The sequence below is a fragment of the Gracilinanus agilis genome, chromosome 3 (assembly GCF_016433145.1).
Source record: "Gracilinanus agilis isolate LMUSP501 chromosome 3, AgileGrace, whole genome shotgun sequence".
Classification (NCBI taxonomy): Eukaryota; Metazoa; Chordata; class Mammalia; order Didelphimorphia; family Didelphidae; genus Gracilinanus; species Gracilinanus agilis.
In genome coordinates, this window is record NC_058132.1 from 529649540 (window position 1) to 529665895 (window position 16356).

Genomic DNA, 16356 nt, shown 5'->3' on the forward strand with positions numbered 1-16356 from the left:
CATGACAAGAAAATATGCTTACCATACAAGCAAAACAAGCTGATCTAAGAAAACAGGCTACTTAGAGAAAAATTAAGGACCATAGGTTACAAATAAAAACAGGACAAAAAGACCTTAAGACTTTCAAGAAATAATAGACGAAAACTACCTAAAGCTTCTGAATTTAGAAAATGAAATTCCAATTTAAAGAATTCATAGATCACTACCAGGAGGGGGAAAAAAAGGCTGCAAACTCCAAAAGATATAATAGTTAAATGTAACCATTCAATTCAGAAACATCCAGGAAGCAATCAAGAGAAAGATCTTCAAATACAAAGGAAAGGAAAATTGAATTATTCAAAACTATTCTGCACCCACTACAAAACACAAGATATAATAGAATAATGTTTTCTGAAGAGCAGTAGAGCTCAGTGTGCTGCCCAGGGTAAGTTCTCCTGAAAATCTGAACTTGGCTATAAATGAAAAAAATAGATGTTCAATAATAAACATCAAATGTTTTTAGGTGGAAAATGAAACTGATGAGATTATTTGCTTCTCAAACAACAGGAATTCAGGAGTAATAAAGAGATGTTTCAACCAAAGACGGCAATAATGAGCAGAAACCATTAATTTTTAGACTAGGATGGAGGAGAAGTTCAAGAGAGGTAACAGTGAAGAGGCATTTTGGAGAAAATTTAGCAACACTCTGCCTATAGGAGAATTAATCCTTTTATTTATTTTTTGTGGATCTGCTTTACAAGGGAGGGAACAAGAAAGAGCAAGGAGACTTAGAAATATGTGTGATGTGCCCTGGTCATTTTGAGGGCTACCAATGGAAAGCTAAATCCTCTGGTCTCAGAGAAGAGCCTACCTGAGAGTGGGTGAGGAGTGGGAAAGGTTAAAAGGAGGCCTTGCTTTGGTTGTGGGAAAGGCTTCCACTAATGAATGCTTTTCGGAAACTTTTTGGAAAAAAGCACAAAAAATAAAATTTTATAAACTAGTGAATAGAACTAGTTGAATGGGAGGAGACCAAAAGGGAATCTATTCACTAAGAATTCGCCAAGAATAAAAAATGAGGAAAAGAATTATAGTCAAATAAAAGTCAGTGAGGAAAATGAACTAATAAGCAGTTCATGTGGATCTTTTCTAGCTAAAATGATTTCTGAAATCATTTTACTTATCATTTCTTATAGCACAATAGTATTCCATTACCAACATATACCACAATTTGTTCAACTATTCCCCACCTGATGGACATCCCCATAATTTCTAATTCTTTGCCACCACAAAAAAGTAGCTGATTTTTTTATTAATTAAATCTAATTTCAATACTTAGAATAGCTCTCAGCAACCATTATTTAAATAAACCTGACATTAGACTGACAATGAGAGTTAATATAGGTAAATATAGACAAAATACCTTTCCTAATAAACAAAAAATTTACTAGAGACATTACCCAATTAATGAATGTTAAGTCTTATGTTCATATTATTAGTCTTTACTTCTTATGTAATAACTTTTTTCTAGAGTGATTTTAGAACTAAATGTTTTTGTTACATTTGGTTCAACTTTAATGTAAAAAGAAATGTAAAAGGGCATAAGGATAACTTTTAAGCAAAATTTGTTTTTAAAAGTTATTAGAATGTTTAAAAAACAAAACTGCAGTTCATGTATTATTTTACTATATATTTTATCTATTTTACTCCATTCTCTTACTTTGTATGTCTGTATTTGCTTTTTGGTGTCATAAGCTGTTTATTTAAATTCACCTCTGACTTTTTGTAGGACCTGCCCAATAACATGATTCACCAGGTTGCGATTAAGTCCCTTCCTCAAGAGTGGTTGTGGTGTGAAACATGGTGTGATGATGAATCAAAAAAAAAAGCCAAAACAATAGATCTGGTAAGTTTCTCTTATTTTTTCAAGTCATAAATACATGTAGGAAATGTAGAAAAGAAAGAAGCCTGGTTGTACCACAAGACAGAGAGAAGTTCTGGTGGAGACCCTGCACTGCACTGCACTGTTGACCACAGAACCTAGGGGAACATTATGCCTTCATTTATTATAGGACCTTCATTTATTACAAAAGGTTCAGTAATTCCTATATGTATCAAGAACTGTCATTTTGATCCTGAATTCTGACAAAATGTGCAGCATGAATAATGGATTTTTCAAATATATGTAGATGGTCTTGTGATTAATAAAATTAAGTGTTCTAAATTTATAATAGTTTTTTGCCATTTTATATTTTCTCACTCAGTAGATAGTGTTAATATAACTACTATTTTCAAAGGGTCTGAAAAACATCTTTTTTTAATATTTAAGAGGTGTCCTCATACTTGAAAAGGATGGTCTTCAGGGAAGGCCTCCAACAAGTAGGATAGCTTCTATATGTATAATTTATGTGAGGATACAGGTAAGAATTGCCTGGAATGAAAAAGAATGGGTGAATATTCAACACCATTGAAGGGAATAAATAGAAATAGCCAAATATGATATGACACAGAAGTTTTCTTAAATTTTTTACTTGTTGCTCAATGTGATCATCTTAATTTAAATCAGTAAGTGTAAAAGGTATCATGAAAAGACTAGCAAATAAGCATAAATGCTCACACAGTAGAACCAGTCAAAATGGTCTCATGATTTTCTCTTTGTTCAGAAGCCTGTGTGTAGGCGTGAAATCAGAAAATGGCCTGAGGCTTGGCACAATGTAATCCATGATATGATAAGGAGATTATGATTTCAAGAGAAGACAATATGGGGGTCAAGATGGGGAAAAGAGGAGAGAGTGGCTAGAACAGTGGAGATGGCCTGGGAGAGAATTGAGGGATCAAAGGTCTAGAGGCTATGGTACAGATGGAGAATAAGGTTTTGAAAAGGAAGACAGAGTGAGAGATGAAAATAGATTTGGTCAAGTAAGGGAATTTCAAAAACTTTAACATGGTATATTTGTGGGTGATAGTGGGATCAAAGGAAGAACCGAATGGTTAGGGAGTTTGGGAGGGAATCAGTATGTATGTTAAGGTCTCTCACGATGAGTTGGGGGCAGGAGAATAATTATGAACGATATACCAAACCAGTTATTTTGCAAAGTTCTTCTGAATAGATTTTCATTTTCACTACCCAAAGTCTAAAATAGTTCTAATTATTTTATATATTTCTTTGGCTCAGTTATCTGGAACTTGTTTATCCAAATTTGTTCTTTAACAGCTCTAGTCAGGTATTATAGTTTCGAGTGCATTGAGAGGCAGCCTAGCATAGAAGATGGTGTACCAGAGTTGTAGTCAGGAAGACCTGGGTTGAAATACCATCTCAGTCATTGCATACTATGTTTGTGGCCCAAGTTGTTCACCTCAGTTTCTTCACCAGTAAAGTGGATATAATAACAGCTTCACCCTCAAAAGATTGTTGCAAGGTTCAAGTGGAGCAACACATATAAACCAACTTGGAAATTTGGAAGCCTTGTGTGACTAGGAGTGATTGCTCTATATCTGGAAGACTAGAGAGAATCTTTTCCTGCTCTGAAATACGCATCTTAAACTTGCTTTAATGGCAAATAAGTTCATCTGTACCAACTCTTAGACATGGTTTAGAGATGATCATGACAAAATACTCTGGGAAGCTCTTCCTAAGCTGACAAAAGGTAGCAGTCAAGAGATAACATTAGGGAACAGTGCTTTGTTGTTTAGAAGTGTCAGTAGTTAAATACAAGAAGATGGTGTTTTATAGTAGAAGAGAGGAATTTAAAAGAAATCAAATGAAATTTTATGAATTGGATCAGTGATGTATAATTCATAATATAAAATGACATCCCTTTGGAAAGAACCCTTAAACAGGGAAAATGAATATTTTATTCCAGAAAGGGATCTTGATGAAGTAATGAGGCAGAGTAGAAAAGTATCCTAAAAATTTAGAGTAATGAAAAATAAAATGATTTATAACATTGAAAGCAAGGTGAAAGGTATTTATAGGTGTGATGGTATTCTGGCTTACTGACAGGTACATTTCAGACATTTATCTACTGAACTTTTCTAGTTCAAATGCAGATGAAAAGAAATAGGAAAAAATCAAGTTTTTTGAAACAGACATTTCATTACTTTTGTAATAGCTCCTTTGAGTCAATGTAGATATGAGAAAGAATTAGAGGCATCTCTGAGCTTACAGAAAAATGTGTGAAGTGAATCTGCAGACTGAATTTTGTTCCCCATACTTTTTTTTCCAATGTAAAATCAAAGGTTAGTTCTCCTGGGGGGGGGGGGGATTCTGAATAGATTGAATTGCATATTTCAGGTAAAGAAAAAGGCTAAGACAGTGGCTGAACCCATGACATGCTTGTTACTAGTTATAATTCACTAAGAATGGCTCACTTCTCATATAGTCATGGATATGAAAGTTATTTTTTAAAAGGTGACAGCATGGAGAAAATGTTGACAAATGTCTAAAAGGAGGTAAGAGAGTCTTGTTTTTATTTTTATTTATTTTTATAATTTTTTATTTTTAGAAAAATTTTCCATGGTTACATAACTCATGTTTTTACTTTCCCCTTCACCCCTGCAACCCCCCGCCCCCCTCCGCTGTAGCTAATTTGAATTTCCACTAGTTTTATTATGTGTGGTCAGTCAAGACTTATTTACACATTATTGATAGTTACACGGGTGTGGTCTTTTCAGGTCTACATCCTCAATCATGTCCTCATCAACCCAAATGTCCAAGCAGTTGTTTTTCTTTTGTGTTTCTACTTCTGTAGTTCTTCCTCTGAATGTGGGTAGTGTTCCTTTCCATAAGTCCCTCAGAATTGTCTTGGGTCATTGCATTGCTGCTACTACAGACATCCATTACATTCGATTTTACCACAGTATATCAGTCTCTGTGTACAATGTTCTTTTGGCTCTGCTCCTTTCACTCTGCATCAGTTCCTGGAGGTCTTTCCAGTTCATGTGGAATTCCTCCAGTTTATTATTCCTTTGAGCGCAATAGTATTCCATCACCAACATATACCACAGTTTGTTCAGCCATTCCCCAATTGAAGGGCATACCCTCGTTTTCCAGTTTTTTGCCACCACAAAGAGCGCAGCTATAAATATTTTTGTGCAAGTCTGTTTATCTATGATCTCTTTGGGGTACAAACCCAACAATGGTATAGCTGGATCAAAGGGCAGGCATTCTTTTATCGCTCTTTGGGCATAGTTCCAAATTGCCATCCAGAATGGTTGGATCAGTTCACAACTCCACCAGCAATGCATCAATGTCCCAATTTTGCTACATCCCCTCCAACATTCATTACTCTCCCCTTCTTTCACTTTAGCCAATCTACTAGGTGTGAGGTGGTACCTCAGAGTTGTTTTGATTTTCATTTCTTTAATTATTAGAGATTTAGAACACTTTCTCATGTGCTTATTGATACTTTTGATTTCTTTATCTGAAAATTGCCTATTTATGTCCCTTGCCCATTTATTAATTGGGGAATGGCTTGATTTTTTATACAATTGATTTAGCTCCTTGCATATTTGAGTAATTAGACCTCTGTCAGAATTTTTTGTTATAAAGATTTTTTCCCAGTTTGTTGTTTCCCTTCTGATTCTGGTTGCATTGTTTTTCTTTGTACAAAACCTTTTTAATTTAATATAATCAAAATTGTTTATTTTACATTTTATAATTTTCTCTAACTCTTGTTTGGTTTTAAAATCTTTCTTTTCCCAGAGATCTGACAAGTATTCTGTGTTCACCTAATTTACTTACAGTTTCCTTCTTTATATTTAAGTCTTTCACCCATTCTGAATTTATCTTCATGTATAATGTGAGATGTTGGTCTAAACCTAATCTCTCCCATATTTTTTTCCAATTTTCCCAGCAGTTTTTGTCAAATAGTGGATTTTTGCCCCAAAAGTTGCTCTTTGGGTTTATCATACACTGTCTTGCTGACATCACTTACTCCAAGCCTTTGACAAAATACAACACCCATTCCTACTGAAAAACACTAGAAAGTATAGGAATAGAAGGTTCTTTCCTAAAAATAATAAACAGTATATATCTTAAACCATCAACAAGCATCATATGCAATGGGGATAAATTAGAAGCCTTTCCAATAAGATCAGGTGTGAAACAAGGATGCCCATTATCACCTCTTTTATTTAACATTGTACTAGAAACACTAGCAGTAGCAATTAGAGAAGAAAAAGAAATTGAAGGTATTAAAATAGGCAAGGAGGAGACTAAGTTATCACTCTTTGCAGATGATATGATGGTCACTTAAAAATCCTAGAGAATCAACTAAAAAGCTAGTAGAAATAATCAACAACTTCAGCAAAGTTGCAGGATACAAAACAAATGCACATAAATCATCAGCATTTCTATATATTTCCAACACATCAGAGCAGCAAGAGGTAGAAAGAGAAACACCATTTAAAATCACCCTAGACAATATAAAATACTTAGGAATCTATCTACCAAAACAAATACAGGAATTACACGAACATAACTACAAAACACTTTCCAAAAAAGTAAAACTAGATCTAAGCAATTGGAAAAACATTGAGTACTCATGGGTAGGATGAGCTAACATAATAAAAATGACCATTCTACCCAAATTAATTTACTTATTTAGTGCCATACCTTTCAAACTACCAAAAACCTTTTATACTACATTAGAAAAAACTATAACAAAGTTTATTTGGAAGAACAAAAGATCAAGAATATCAAGGGAAATAATGAAAAAAAATGTGAAGGAAGGTGGCTTAGCAGTACCAGATATTAAGTTATACTATAAAGCAGCGGTCATCAAAACAATATGGTACTGGCTAAGAGATAGAAGGGAGGATCAGTAGAATAGACTTGGAGAAGAGAGTCTTGTAAAAGTATTTGTGATTTACTTTTTGACCACTGAATATACTTTATAACATCATCTTAGATTTGAGAGGATAATTTCAGAGGCTAGAGAATTAAGCTGTCACTCTTGTTCATTGACCAACATCAACAGCTATAATGGACAGTAAAATGTTGTGTTCCTACCAGAAAGAAAAGCCCAAAGCAACATTTGTGATGGGTATTTGTGACTTGTTGACTGCCCCATCTGTAAAAGAAGGGAGCTGCAGTCCTTTAAGAGATCATTCCCAAGGAACTGCCCAGCAGAGTGGAGTTTGCTAGAGTGTATTTTGAGCCTAATTTGCTGTTGCTTATATAAAGAAAACATTCCCTCTCTGACATTACTTGTGAACAAGGTCCTACTCCATGATTTGCCTTGATTTGGGAGCACCAATGAGTGAGAATAATTATATATGAGCTTGTGAACAGTCTTTTCTGAAGACATTATTGGTTGGACAATTCAGCTTTGACCCACATTCAAAACCTTCAGTAGCTTCAAATATTGTTGACTGTCATATGGCCTGGAAGCTTTTAATTGATAATTTCGTATAATTAACCTATACCCATAGGTTGGTGAACCTATGGCACACCTACTGGACTGTGCTGGAGGGGGCTATTTCCCTCCCCCTCCCCATGCACCTGAGGACATTTCTACCATCACCCACCCCTCTGCCCAGTAGCCATTCAATGGGAGAGCTTCCTCCCTCCCCTGTCTGGCATAAGGGGGTGACTCACATGTGGCATAAGTTTGGGCACTCAATCTCTAAAAGGTTTGCCATCACTGACCTATACCATACATTCAATGATCTCAGGCGACCATCCAAGTAAAGTGCTAATAAGTATTTGCTGTTGTCTAAAAATATGTGGGGTGGAAGGGAAGTTTGAAGCAAATTCTCTTTTCTACAAAAAGAAGAAAATTTATTGAACTTTAATGTACAAATCATAAAATTGCAAGTAGTTACACTTCAAAGGAAGCAACTAATTCTTAACATGAAAACAAAAAAAGTTTATAATAAACTATACTTTATAGAAATCATTCTGCTTATGAAAGGATTATCCTAAAATGAGGGTTGTACTTCCATTTTCAATATACAATAAGTGATAAAAGAATCCAATGTCATTCAGGCACCAGGTTCATCACTTAGCTTACACTTACTAGCCTTACATCACTCCATTACTAGCCTTCTACAGGTAGATGGATATACATTATTATCAGTGGCTCCTCAAACTGAGATGAGTCATAGTATCAAATCATCAAGTACATCATAGTAGTTAAACAGGCCTAGAAAAAAATGTTACCCATAGCAGAGGGAAAACCCTTTACATTTTTTATGTAAATATTCTTATTTCCCCACAATGTAGATAGGAAGAAGAAAGAACACAGGGAAACAGGCTGTTAGCCATTTCATTTAAATTTACTTATCTACAAAGATTTAATATACATGTTATCATTCATCTAGAATCATAGAATATTTAGAACTTGAACAGGTTTTTAAAGTCTAGTCTTACTTAGAGATGATCTCCCATATCAACTGAGGTTTGGAGAAGTAATACAATTTGCCCAAGATCACATGCTACTAGAATGCTTTTTCTCTATCATACCACTAACTGAAGTATTAAAATATCATTTTTTAAAATGTATTGATATGCCCTTTGTGTTTTATATCACATTGATTTCTGAATGTATTTTCTAGTGTTACAAGTCTTCCTTCTAACAAAGATTTAAAAAGCTAAGAGGTAAAAAGTTAAGTAAAACCAATTAACATATTATTCAATATAATACGTGCAATATTCTATACCTATTGTCTACCATCTTTGCAATGAAGAAAGGAAGGTACATTTTCTCAATTCTTCTATAGAGTCTAATCTGGTTCTTACATAACATTCAATAACATTTCTTTGTTTTTTCCATTTATAATTTAGTTTATTTGTGCATATTGTTTTCCTTGGACTATTAATTTTACTCTGTATCAGTTCATATAAGTCTTACCATATTTCTCTGAATTTTTCATATTTATTCTTTTTTCACAACCTAATAATATTTCCAATATTCCATGACTCCACACACAGCACAATTTGTTTATCCATTTCTCAACTGAGAACCACCTATCTCATTCCCAATTTTTTTCTACCACAAAAGTGCTATTATTTAGGAATTTGTAGAATGTTATAAAGTCTTAAGCAAAAATGCATATATGTACACACATGTACAAACATGTGTGTATATTTTATATGTGTCTATATGTATATTTATACATGTGTGTGTCTTGCCAAATTATTCTGGCTAACTAAATTTTAGCATTATAACATTTCCTAATTAGAGCAAGAAATACATGCCAGTGTTATAGATACCAAAGGCATTCCTAAGGGTTACTGACAGATAATTCTGTCTCTTGAAAACAAGACATTTGAATATTTACCAATATAGTCTGCTCTGTTCTTTTATGAAGTGATGATATATTTGGAACTTTTGTCAAAACAGTTTGCATATGACTATTTGCCAAGTATCTGAACCATTGGCAAGGCTTTAAACATGTTTTTTAAATTCCAATTAAGCTAATAATGCTTAGAAATAATTTTAAAAGAAATTAGGTTTTATGTCTTCAGTTAAAATCACAGAATAGCATAAGAGACCTTAGGACCATTTCTTTATTCCACTTATTTTACAAATGATAAAACTGAGGATCTGGCAGGGCAAGACTTAAAGAAAGATGCAAATAGCTAGTGAGTGGCTAAGCTTGGACTTGAACCCAAGTCTACTCACTCCTTGCCTCTACTCTTTCTCCTGTATTACACTTCCTCCCAATCTGATCTGGTCATATTTCATGTGATATAAATTCATTATGTCTGTATTTGGAAGGGCTCTGCTTTCAGATAAGCTATCACAGTTACTCTTATGTCACTGTAGAGTTACAGGATTTTACAGACATATCTCTAGGAGATTGATTTTTTGATATTTTGTTCAAACTTTTAGTGCAATAATCCCAAAACTAAAGAACCTAAATTGAAAGCTGCTGCCCGAATTATCCCAGAATGGATAGAGTATGACAATGAAATCCGAAATCTGATAGAAGAGATTGAAATGAGAAAGAAAAATTCAAGTAAATCATACTCCCAAAAAGGTAAGTGAACCATATATTTTATTGTTAAAGACTAAAGATTGGATTATAGACTTATTTCTTTATGAGTAAATTAATAAAAATAGGTCATAACTCCTACTTCAAGAGATCCTATTGTATAATAAGAATGTCATAGATTAGTAGATTGAGCTTTTTTAATTTAAAGCAGGGTCATGGAAAGAATTGACATTCTACCTCTTTGTAGAGAATATCCAGATTTTTCATTTTCATAACAAGCATTCAATGAAATCTTCATTCTCTAATAGTAAGGAAGCAAAAGTTTTTATTTTAAAATAAGCCTAAATCTCAGATTATCCAACAAGGATTATATCAATAAACATACTAAACTAAATCTTCACAAATTAACCATATACATTTTGCACATTGTTTCCTAACCTGGGAACTACATTACTTTAGACTTCCCTGTTAATTTCCATTTTCAATGGAGTTACTGTGGATTTATTGGTAATAATTAGCCCATATAGTTTTGCTTCTGGTACCCTGAATAAATGACCACATCACACATAACTAACAGCAGAGAGACAGCACACTGCTGAAAAAAAGGCAGAGATTTTTATTTAGCTTCTTTTTTCTGCCAGGAAGAAATATTTTTACACCAGAAATAACAGACACTATAGATAGTAGATGGGAAAAGGAGGTAGCAGAAATGTACCAAATTGCCCCTTGCTGTGTTATCTAGCCTCAATGAACTAGGTTCTTAAGTACTAAAAGAACTGACAGATGTGACTATAGAGCTCCTCTTGGTGATATTTGAAACACCATTTAAAAATAGAAGGAAGTACCATAGAACTGCAGAAGTGCAAAGTCCCAATTTTCAAAAAAGTGAAAAGAATGGATTGGTAAACCAGTAAACTCTAGGCCAGTGAATTTGGCTTAGATCCCTAGCAGAATTCTAGAATGGATCATTAAACAGATAAAGAAGTGTTGATTATAAAGATCCAGCATGTATTCATTGACAGCAGGTCATCACAGATAACTTATTTCCTTTCTTGGCAGGATTGCCTAACTGGAAGATCCAGGACATGCTATAGAAAATATAGTTTACCTAGAGTTCAGGGAAAATTTAGATAAAACATTTTATACTGTTCTTGTGGAAATATGGAAAGAAGTAGACTCAGAAGTAAAATAGTAAGATCAATTTGTAATAGCTGAATGAACAGACTTAAAGGATAATCATTAATATTTCTGTATTAGCTTGGCAAGGTCTCTGGAAGACTGCCACACCCCTTATCCCACTTGGTTCGAAAAATTTCTTTTTGGTTAAAAATAAAAAAGTGTCCCCTCTCTGACACATTACATATATTTCCATTCTTCTGCTTCCAAGAAGGGAAAAATTAGCTGATTAGGATAGTAAGAGGAGGATCACAGGGCTCATCCTTATCTCTACTAAGTATATGAGATCTGGCATCTACAAAAACGAGGGTGCCACCAAAGAACCCCAGCAAAACAAACCCTACTTCTCTTGGGGTGAGCTGAACATTATCACAATTATCACAGTCTGTTACATTCCCCACAATTTAGGAAGGTAGGACAGGATAAGTAAATAGAAAACAATGTAATAATGAAAATAAATGAAATGTGTAATAATTAAAATGCTACATGTAATATTTAGAAATTGGTTTTGTTAAATAATATTAGTAAAAAAATTGTTGTGGTTGCCATTTATAATATTAACTCTTAAGTCATGAGGTGATAGTAGCTTTTAACAATTTAATTTAATATCAATATAGTATAAGAAAGAAATAAGGAAGTAGAAAATTTATTTCCTAGCCTACCACTCTAAAATCTGGTGCATAGTATTTCAGCTCACTCCCCAGCAAGGTTCCGATCTCCACGTGGAAGTCCAGTAGTCTCTTCAGAGCAAGAGTCTTACCAGCCCTCAAGGGTGTCTTCTGCCCAAGCCACCAATACCGAATGGAATAGAAGAATCAATCCCAGAAAACTCATGCCAAAAGCCCTAAATCTCTACAGTCTCATCTTTTAGAGCCCTTTTCCCCATGTCCCTTCCTGTTTCTCTGAGCTGGTCTATTATATCTCAGGAACCAATTCAAGTCCCTCTGACCCAGACTTGTAACCCTTAGTTCCGGGTCATGTTCCATGGACTCAACCTGTGACCTCTGTTTGGAGCATTCCAGCCACACTAATGGGATGGGTCAGATGAGAAGTTCACAACCCTGGGAAGAAGGGGTTCCCTTTACACAACAATAAAGTCTAAGGAGTTGGAGGCATTTTTTTCTTGTCTCTAACTAGCTTGAACTGTACCAAAGAGCCCGTATTTGAGGAGCTTCAGCTTTCCCCCTGAATTGTATTCGAATTCTGACCTAGATTAAAGGGGCAAGAGAGAGGAAGAATTTTCACTTAGCCCAAATATTAAAAGGCCTCAATTTAGCTTCATATCTATTGTGTATGTGTGTTCTTTAGCTATCAATAACAATTCCGTTATATCAGTGGAGGAAAGCTGGCATTTACAAATAAAAATCTTAAATGGCAAACAAATCCTTAAATATATTATTAAAAGAAATGTACAATTGCAGAGACCAAATAGAGAAAGTATGGCAGCAGGTAAAATTCTGTTGCTTTGGTCACATCCAGCCTGCACAGTTGTGTGACAGCCTCCAGATTCATTCATCAGTATACAAATAAATTTGGAGAAGATAGGAAGAGTCCAGGTTTGCAATTTGGAAAGCTGAACAACAATGATCCAGGGAGGCAAGGGAATACAGATTAGAGGACAGAGTAAAAATGAACTTTTCAGAGAGGCCCACATCAATCCCAACCTCCAGCCATTCACCTCCCAGCTTCTTCACCGTGGGCCTTCCTACTGCCCCAGGGTCTTCTGAAGGGCTCCCAAGGCCATCCCAGACCATCCCTACCTCCATCTACCCCCTATTCCTCCTAAGTAAATTCTCATGAGCCCATACCTCCACTAATAACAAAGGAATTTGATGACTGCTACTTTATAATATAGTTTGAAATCTTGAAGTTCTATTCCCCTTTGGCCTTCTCATTATTTCCCTTGATATTGTCTATCTGTTGTTTTTCCAAATGAGTTTTGTTATTATTTGATCAAACTCTCAAAAGAATTTTCTTGGCAATTTGATTGCTATAGCATTGAAAGTGTAAATTAATTTTGGTAATAGTCATTTTTTTATGCCTGTTCCAGAGGCAATAATCTTTCCTTCATCTTAACTATACTCCTCTCCCATTCCTTCCATCTACTAGATCATGCTGTAACCTGACATTCCTCTAACAAGAGCCCACCTGGCCACTATTTCCAGTTCTAGCTGTACCCTCCCTTATTCTCCTCGGCTCAATGATTGAGGCAGAGGAGTTGAATGGCCATTACCATTTCTAGGTTCCCCCCTTCCTCTATCACTTGGTAACCTCTCTTCCTCTGAATGACATTCATATCTACCACCCACTCAGAATCCTAGTTGCTGTTGTCTATAGACCTCCCATTTCCTATTCAGTGAGTTTGATACTTAGCACAATTTTTCTCTCCTCAACTCCTGCCTTTCTATGAGACTTCAACACAGATATCCACTTTCCCTCAAATACTCTAAACACTCAGTTCCTCAACCTACTCCCTATCCCTCCATCCCATTCATCCACACAAAGTTGGTGATACCCTTGATCTAGCCATTGCCCACACCTATAGAGCCTCCATGATAAAGAATTCTGAAATCCCTTTATCTGGCCATAATCTATTGACTTTTCAATTCTCTCTCTCCACCACCCTCCTTATATTACCAAATTCATCTATCCTGTGACTCCAATCTCTTGACCCCTCCATTTTCTCCCAGATCATCTCTCCTGCACTTGGCACTCTCTCTTCTCCCTATCTTGATGTCATGGTGATCCAATTTAACTCTTTAAATTGCCCTCCTCTCTTGAATCCCTGGCCCACTGTCATATCACTGATTATACCCAACCAGAGCTGAAAGCCTTGAATGATTTCTGTCATGGGTTACCTTCAGGTCTACTCCTGTCCTACAGAATGATGGTGGAGAAAATATGCAACTGTTCTGATTGGATCCACTATAATTTGTCATTTGTCATCGAACTGGGTCCTCACTAAAGTTAGGCAATTCTATTATACCTCCCTTATCAATTCATTTGCCACAGAGGCTTCTTCCATTCCTTTTTTCCCCCTCATGCCTGCCCCCTCCCCATATCACAGAAAAAAGAGGCTATTCTCCATGAGCTCTCTCTTCTCTCTTCCTCATCTCCTATGACTTAGGTGCCTTCTGCTAATTTCTCCTCCTTCACATGGGTATAGAGGGTATTCAAGGGGGATTAGCACCTCTGGTGTGAGGGTTTACTGAGCCTTTTCAAGACTGTTCATCTACCTTTCCATCTTTTACCCACCTCTCATCTGTAGCTCAAAGAAGCTGTCAACTTTGAAAAAATACAGAATTGCCAAAGTAGTTATAATATTGAAGCTTTAATTGAGGCTATCTTAAAAAACCATATAGAGCTATAGCTCTTGGATTATAATCTGGGAAAACATACAGGACCTCAACATTGGGACTTCCACTAAACCACAGAAAAGAGGATGCTTAAATAGTCTGAAGAAAAGGGGGAGGGGGCAAAAGCCAGGTTACTTGAATTTACAAAATCTTGGGAAAGGTGCAGTAGCCAGAAGCTACTGTGTATTTGGTTCTTCAGATTTGATTTCTTTTCTTTCAAATTCAGCTCTATGTTTTCTGAGAACTAGGCAATTCCATCAATTCAGTCTTTTGAATTCTTTCCTTTTAAGTCTCTAGGAGAGTTAGTAATGGGATTTTCTGAAAATTAGGTGATCAGAGCCATAGCATGCACAAGGGCCACTCTCCAGTAAAACCATCTTGGTAGCTAAACCAAGATGAGGATAACTAACAGACCTCAAACCCATTGTTGAATTGGGGGGTGTCTACCCCAAACCTGTGAAGACTTCTGTAGCGGAATAGCCAGATGAAAACAGTTTGTTCTAGTGGTCATGAAGGGGGCTAAAGCAGGTGCTATGGAGTGCTTAGAGCTGGATCAGACATTGAAGACACCAAGATTATCCATTGCATCCTGAGTCATCTCTAGTCCTCTTGACTCTTGTCTTGCTCCTGGACTTTGATGACTCAGAAAAGAGTAAGGCTGATGACTTTGGGCAATGCTTTATCAATTAAGTCCATTTTAACTCCCTGACATCATCAATTCTCTTTGACAATGAAGGACAAACAGCAACAAGACTTAAACTTAAAGTGGTTGTGAGAAACACTTGTAGGATTCACTTGTGTGGATACTCCCAACCTCTGATACTGCATGGCTGGAAATCATTTCTTTCTTCATGGTCTTCCACAGCCACCCTTGGGTTGAACAGCTCTTCTGCCCTCCTCTATTGCTTGATTCTTGATCACCAGGTCTGAGTCATAGAAAAATTACAGGGAAACTCCTTAGCACCTGTTACACTATGATCCTATGAAAGGTTTAGGACAAATTGCACTTTGACATTTGCTGCTTATGTGACCTTTAACAAGTCATTTCTCTCTGAAGCTGTTTTGTCACCTATAAAATGAAAGGATTGATTTAAATGGGCTCAACTAATTTCCTCTGTTTCAGAAATCCTGTGAGTTGTGTGGAAGCAAACTGTTAAAAAGGAAAGCAAATCTATCCTTTTTTTAAGCTTCTTTGCCATCTTCCGTCCTCATACCAGAGGCAGGAATTATTCCAGATAAGACATTCTAGATCACAAATACTGAAATAATTCTTTTTTTCCTTCTTGCAGTTTTCACTCGAGATGAACTTTAGCACCACTCTGCCTCTAGGGAGGGAGTCATGATATTGAAAATTGAATCTGCTATAATATGGAATGAAGAATGACACTACTGCAGAGGCTATGCTTTGAATCTCTTATTGGAGCTTGGTTCAACATTCTTCAATTTTAAAAAAACTGATTATTTAAAGCTCAGATGTTTAACATATTAAGCAAACAATTTCTTTGAAAAAGAGGTAAACTATTTTTGTCCTATTGAATTTTTAAAGCTGGCTTATCCCTTTTTCTTGGTTTCAGACTAAGTTTGAGCAGTTAAAGGGGATGTTTTGCTGGATTGTTCAGTAAACGTGTGTCTGATTGGAAATAGAAATTGGTACTCCAAACTATTTCTGATAGCATTCACACAAAAGACTGTGCATATTTGAACTGTGTGATCCAGATTTATTAACAAAATGGAACTGAAATTAGAAAAATAAGTATGTCTCTATTTTTTCTCATCTGCTATTAAGGCAAATAGAACATATAAAGTAACTTGTCAACCATTCAACAATTGCCATTTTTTAAAAAAAATGAATCCCATTTTATATCTTAATTATTATTTTACAATGCAAGTAATGTTGCTTTGTAAT

At 35.5% G+C, this 16356-nt stretch overlaps 1 protein-coding gene across 1 annotated transcript in view; it reads left to right on the forward strand.

Annotated features, from left to right (window-relative positions):
• UGGT2 (UDP-glucose glycoprotein glucosyltransferase 2) overlaps positions 1-15807 on the forward strand; it is a 261577-nt gene extending 245770 nt beyond the window's left edge. The window contains exons 37-39 of the mRNA XM_044667227.1: positions 1766-1882; positions 9816-9963; positions 15740-15807. Coding sequence (XP_044523162.1) covers positions 1766-1882; positions 9816-9963; positions 15740-15762 — 288 coding nt within the window. The 3' untranslated portion in view covers positions 15763-15807. The remainder of the gene's footprint in view (positions 1-1765; positions 1883-9815; positions 9964-15739) is intronic.
• Positions 15808-16356: the final 549 nt, after the last annotated feature.